The sequence below is a fragment of the Electrophorus electricus genome, chromosome 18, assembly GCF_013358815.1.
Source record: "Electrophorus electricus isolate fEleEle1 chromosome 18, fEleEle1.pri, whole genome shotgun sequence".
In the NCBI taxonomy this organism is placed as follows: domain Eukaryota; kingdom Metazoa; phylum Chordata; class Actinopteri; order Gymnotiformes; family Gymnotidae; genus Electrophorus; species Electrophorus electricus.
In genome coordinates, this window is record NC_049552.1 from 16,789,916 (window position 1) to 16,797,415 (window position 7,500).

A 7,500-nucleotide genomic window follows, 5' to 3' on the forward strand; every position below is an offset into this window, starting at 1 on the left:
ATGAACACATGAATAGATAGTAACACATGTACACCTGAACAGATATGAACACCTGAACAGATATGAACACATGAACAGATATGAAAACATGAATAAATAGTAACACAATGTACACCTGAACAGATATGAAACACATATACACCTGAACAGGATATGAACACATGTACACCTGAACAGATATGAACACCTGAACAGATATGAACACATGAATAGATAGTACACCTGAACAGATATGAACACATGAATAGATAGTAACACATGTACACCTGAACAGATATGAACACATGAACAGATATGAACACATGAATAGATAGTAACACATGTACACCTGAACAGATATGAACACATGAACAGATATGAACACATGAACAGATATGAACACATGAATAGATAGTAACACATGTACACCTGAACAGATATGAACACATGAACAGATATGCAGTTGGTGCAGTTCAGGAGACAGAGCAGGACTTTCTCTGCTCACACACCACATATACACACCTCACACACCACATATACACACCTCACATACCTCACATACCACATATACACACCTCACACACCACATATGCACACCTCACACACCACATATACAAACCTCACACACCACATATACACACCTCACACACCACATATACACACCTCACATACCTCACATACCACATATACACACCTCACACACCACATATGCACACCTCACACACCACATATACACACCTCACACACCACATATACACACCTCACACACCACATATACACACCTCACACACCTCACACACCACATATACACACCTCACACACCACATATACACACCTCACACACCACATATACACACCTCACACACCTCACACACCACATATACACACCTCACACACCACATATACACACCTCACACACCTCACACACCACATATACACACCTCACACACCACATATACACACCTCACACACCACATATACACACCTCACACACCACATATGCACACCTCACATACCTCACATACCACATATACACACCTCACACACCACATATGCACACCTCACACACCACATATACACACCTCACACACCACATATACAACACCTCACACATCACATATACACACCCTCACACACCTCACACACCACATATACACACCTCACACACCACATATACACACCTCACACACTCATTAAAAAAAACTCCATATTTGAAGGGAATATGATAAGAATTTAAGGTAAATTGCGAGTGGGTTTAGGAGATATAATGTGTCAAAAATATCAACATAATATGTTTATAAGTGCAACACTTGTATCTCATGTATATAATATTTAACCGCATGTGCCATCACATATATCTATTAAAGTCTGTGTGGCAGTGTGTGTGTGTTCGAGACTACAGTAGTTTTATATGTATGTGAAGCTTATTGAAGATCTTTTATTTATTTTCCATTTTTTCTTTCCATAAATTTGTAGCACTTTTAATATGAATGATTCTGTAAATTGTGGAGGCCCATAAAGCTGTTTGGATTTAAGACAGAGAAACATATAGGGGGTAGAGAGAGAGGGAGAGAGAGAGGGAGAGAGAGAGGGAGAGAGAGAGAGAGAGCGAGAGAGAGAGAGAGAGAGAAAGCATGCCCTATTCTGTTTGACTGATACTTATCCATCCTGGGCCCTGGAGCAGTTACAGTTTAATAATTAATAAAGGGCAGAGTGTTACCCTCGCCTGGGACTGGTGGCTTCAGACCTGACTGTGCTGAAGGCCACACCCCAAGCCACACTCCAGGACACACCCACAACAGTCATAGGCCCCGCCTCCTAGGTGTGGTTAGGATAAAGATGATATGGCATCTACAGGAGTACAGATCTCCCTCATACCCTACTACCTCACCAGAACCACACACACACACACACACACACACAAACATACACATGCACACACACACACACACACACACAAACATACACATGCACACACACACACACAGACATACACATGCACACACACACACACACACACAAACATACACATGCACACACACACACACACACACACACACAGACATACACATGCACACACACACAAACACACACACACATACACTGGCTCACAGGCACACACATATCATTGAAAAGTGACATGGTGAATTTGTGGCAATTTATAGTAAAATCTCTGTCTAATGAAACCGATTCATTGGCTGGCAAATGAGACAGTGAGTGCATGTAAAATGTAGCAGCCTGTTTAACATGTAGGTTAGAGAGCTGTCAGGATACATGCAGGAGAACAGGTCTGAGATCAGGACCGAGCAGCTAGCTCTCTCTCTCTCTCGTCTCTCTCTCTCTCCCTCTCCCTCTCATCTCTCTCTCTCTCCCTCCCCTCTCTCTCTCTCTCTCTCTCTCTCTCTCTCTCTCTCTCTCTCCTCTCTCTCTCTCTCCCTCTCTCTGCCATGTCATCCCCTGCTCAAGTATGAGCTATAACTCCAACCACCTGTGCCAATCTACCCGCGCCCACCTGACCCCTCACATGCTGGTGCATGCGGCACCAAAGCAATCTTTATCTCCAGCGAACACCCCCGCCCACCCGTCGAATGGTATTTATTCAATTTTCACCCTCTCCTTCCCCCTCCGTAGCTCACCCCCCACACGCACACGCACTCTCTCTCTCTAACTCTCATCTCTCATGGTAGGTGATTTTGACAGCCCAAGCGCTCTGTTTGGCCCTGCGGTGCTTTGAGGAGGCCTGTAACTGTGTGGTTAATCCTCTGTTACATGGATTAATGCAGGATTAACACACGGATCTCTGTTTTGTACCTTTGTCAGCCTCCTCTCCGTGCCTGAGCGGGAGGTGGAGTTAGAGATGCTTCCTCTCCTGTTGCCTCCATCTTTGTTCAGGCACCTCGTTAGCTGAGGCAAGAGGAGACCCCCCCACCGTTCCCGTCCCGCCGCTCATATCACGCCTGTCTCGCCGCTCTGACAGGAGAAATGAAGCACAGACACTTTTCCCGCCAACAAGCAGCTGGAGAGCAGAGGAGACGCAGTGCTCCATCCCAGCTCTGCTGCTCCTTTCATCTGCCAACGTTGTCTCTCCCTCTCTACTCACCCTTGTGTTTCTTTCCGTCCGTGTCGCTTACCAAGATCTTCTCTCCTCATCGTCACCAGAAAACAACAACAGACAGACAGGCAGACAGACAGACAGGCAGACAGACAGACAGGCAGACCTGCACAAAGCACACGCTGTACCCCCCCTGTTGTTTAGAGCTGTTTGACAGAGCCGTAGCTCCTGGCGTGACTGTGGGTTGGATGTTAATCCCTGGCTGCACAAACATTCTGCGTGGGCAGGCCTTGTTGGCAGTCCAATCCAATACTGGATTAACCATTGAAAACACTGTATAATTTTACCTTCAATCCCAGTTTCCCATGATCCAGATTAAGACTCAATTTAGACTTTCCAGTGTGATTCACCATTAGCTCTGCAGTTTACTCGATGGAGACAGTCTCGAGCAAAGTGTTGAGCTGTGTGTGATTGGGGGTGGGGCAAGAGAGGGCTGGGGCGGGGCAAAATATGATGGGGGCAGGGCAACAGAGGGCCGAGGGCGGGCCGAGAGAGGGCTAGCGAGATGTGGTGACATGCTGGTAGATTTATGATGGCGAGGGACTGGACTGCCTTCTATTGGGGCAGATAATCCTCTTTCAAGGCTGTGGCATGATTCCTGTCCTTCTCTCTCTCTCTCTCTCTCTCTCTCTCTCTCTCTCTCTCTCTCTCTCTCTCTCTCTTTCTTCTGCTGGCCTGTCAGGTCAATCACATTACCTGCACAATAAGCATGGGGCTTATTACCTGAGTGGGGGAGGCGGGGCTAGCCACCAGACCTCATTGTACTGGTGACATGTGAAAATCTAGCACTCAGTTCGAACCACCTGCTCAGTGTGTTCATCAAACGTTAGAGAAGCATTACATGTAGATGAGCCCCTTTAATGTGGGGGTGATGTGATGCATCCATCAAGCCCCGCCCCCAGCACATCCCTCCGCCCCTCTCCAAGCGAGTGCACCTGCCATATCAGGTTGTGGATTGGAGACAGAGAATTCAATTAGTGCATCTGGGAAACACTGTTGTGGCTCCAACACTGGACAGAAAGTGAACATGACAAGGGTTAGGGTGACATCCCAGACCCCACACACACACAACACTCACACACACACTCACACACCACACACACCACACACACTCCAACTCACACGCTCACACACACACACACACACACGCACGCACACACACTCACACACACATCAACACACTCACACCACACACACACACACACACTCACACACACTCCACGCTCACACACCACACACACGCACACACACTCACACGCACTCACACACACACACACTCACACCACACACACACATGCACACACACGAGGACACGCACGCACACGTATACACACACATACACATGCATACACACGCATACACACGTATGCACGCATACACACACACACTCACACACACTCACTCACACACACACACACACACCACACACACTCACACACACACTCACACACACTCACACGCTCACACACACACACACCCACACACACACGCACCACACTCACACGCTCACACACACGCACACACACTCACACACACTCACACACACACACACACACACACACACACACATGCACTCACACTCACAAACACGCACACACACGAGGACACGCACGCACACGTATACACACACATACACATGCACACGGCACGCATACGCACGCATACACACCACCTACACAACGCATCAGCATACGCACGCATACACACGTATGCACGCATACACACGTATGCATGCACAGCTCATGAGTACCACAGTCAGACTACACCAAAGAGAAAGAGAGAAACACCAAGACAGACAAGAAACCAAGTGTGTATTTGTGCATGTGAGAGTGTGTATGTGTGCGTGAGAGTGTGTGTGTGTGTGTGAGAGAGAGACACACACACACACACACACACACCAAGAAGCAGGAGATGGAATAGGGGATATTAATGTCTGAGCGAGAGATCTGATTTCATACGTCTCTCCCCATTGTCGGCGGACGCTTTACGAGGCCGTTTAAGATTTCCTGCCCCTAATCGCTCATCTTCTGTCAGCCGTGGCCGCGAGGAGTTGGGGTTTGTGGTGGTCCTCCGGCCAGGCTGCGGTGAGGGTTGGAGCCCAACCCTCCATCTCTCCGCCTCCTCATACAATGTTTACAAGCCTGCACATTGTCCTCAACATATTTCAAAAACTCTAAGTCCTGGGGCGCTTCTCTGACAAATCAAATAACAGCAAAATCATTTTTCCCTTCTTCTAGCCAAACTGCGAGAGAGAGAGAGAGAGAGAGAGGAGAGAGAGAGGAGAGAGAGAGAGGAGAGAAAGCGAGAGAGAGAGAGAGGGAGAGAGGAGGGAGAGAGAGAGAGAGGGAGGGAGAGAGAGAGGGAGAGAGAGAGGGGGGCTCTGAAGGTCTGAATGAGTGCATCCATAAGAATGATCACTTCAATAAAAACATGATAAGCCAAACCTGCTTAGTGGAGGTACTTTTGGACAGTAATGGTTGAGGCCAGCCGAGCCGCTGGCACACAGAGCAACGTATCCCTCCGCCTCCACGTAATTAAAACTGGGATTGTGTGGCTCCTCGGATCTTTGTCTTAGCTGTCTGATCCAATGCCTGTTCACTTCCTAAGTGAGTGAGCAGCAGGGAACCGAAGGAGTTGGAACACACACACACCCCAACCTGCACACACACACTTTGACACACACACTCGACACACACACTCCGACACACACACTCCGACACGTACACTCTGCACACACACTCTGACACACACACACCCAACATGCACACACACACTCCGACACGTACACTCTGACACACACTCTGACACATACACACCCCAACATGCACACACACACTCCGACACACACACTCCGACACACACACCCCAACATCACACACATCTCCTGCACACCACTGCACGCTGACACACACACCCAACATGCACCACACACATTCTGACACGCGTGCACACCGCATGCACACACACTCCAACACGTGCAAACTGCACACACACACTCCGACACACACACTCTGACACGCGCACGCCGACACACACACTCCGACACACACACTCTGACACGCGCACACCCGACACACACACACCCCAACATGCACACACACACTCCGACACGTACACTCACACGCGCACGCCGACACACACACACCCAACATGCACACACACACTCTGACACACACACACACACCCCAACATGCACACACACACACTCCGACACACACACTCTGACACGCGCACGCCGACACACACACACTCCGACACACACACTCTGACACGCGCACGCCGACACACACACACCCCAACATGCACACACACACACTCCGACACGTACACTCCGACACGCGCACGCCGACACACACACACCCCAACATGCACACACACACATTCTGACACGCGCACGCCGACACACACACACCCCAACATGCACACACACACATTCTGACACGCGCGCACCGCATGCACACACACTCCAACACGTGCAAACTGCACACACACACTCCAACACACACACTCCGACACGCGCACTCCAACACATACACTCTGACACGCGCACGCCGACACACACATTCCAACATGCGCACTCCGACACATGCACTCTGACACACACTCTACACACATGCACTCCGACACGCACTCCGACACATGCACTCTGACACACCACTCTAACACACATGCACTCCGACACACACTCCCCACACACAAGCCTCCACGTCCGTGCCCACACCTCTGAACTTGCGGGGCCTCACGCTGTTGCCAGGCAGTCGTCAGGGTGTGGTGCCACTGAAATCTCACTGCAGGTTTTTCTTTCTCTCCACAGTAAGAACCCTTCGCACAAGGACGTTGGAACCGCCCCGGGCACACCCAAGGTGAGAGCAACGCCACCAGGACGCCCTCTTAAAACCTTCCTCCATTCAGGGCTGGGTACTATAGGGACAAACACTTCCTCAAATGGTCCTTTATTTCCTGCTGTATAGCATTATGGGAAAGCAAGAGTCAGAGATGAAGTGGTTCAGATCAGCTAGTGTAAAAGAACCAGGAGAGAGAGAGAGAGAGAGAAGGGAGAGTAAGAGAAGAGAGAGGAGAGGGGAGAGAGAGAGAGAGGAGAGAGATACCCCACAGAGCAGATACCCCCACAGAGCAGATACCCTCATAGAGCAGATACCCCCACAGAGCAGATACCCCCACAGAGCAGATACCCTCATAGAGCAGATACCCTCATAGAGCAGATACCCCCACAGAGCAGATACCCTCATAGTGCAGATACCCCCACAGAGCAGATACCCCCATAGAGCAGAGCCTTTGAACAGCTGTTATTTAATATCCATCACACTGGGTGCAACCTCGCGGACTCGCTGAGCTGTTCCATCTCACTTCAGACGGCATCTCAGGAGACGATCCTTATCCAAAGACTC

The 7,500-nt window shown here is 49.6% G+C and overlaps 1 protein-coding gene across 4 annotated transcripts in view; it reads left to right on the plus strand.

The window, feature by feature from the left end:
• The window catches only part of rnf220a (ring finger protein 220a), a 128,690-nt gene that overhangs the window by 93,758 nt on the left and 27,432 nt on the right, over positions 1–7,500 (plus strand). For all 4 annotated transcript variants that reach the window (XM_035536275.1, XM_035536277.1, XM_035536276.1 and 1 more), the window contains exon 3: positions 6,906–6,954. In XM_035536275.1, coding sequence (XP_035392168.1) covers positions 6,906–6,954 — 49 coding nt within the window. The remainder of the gene's footprint in view (positions 1–6,905; positions 6,955–7,500) is intronic.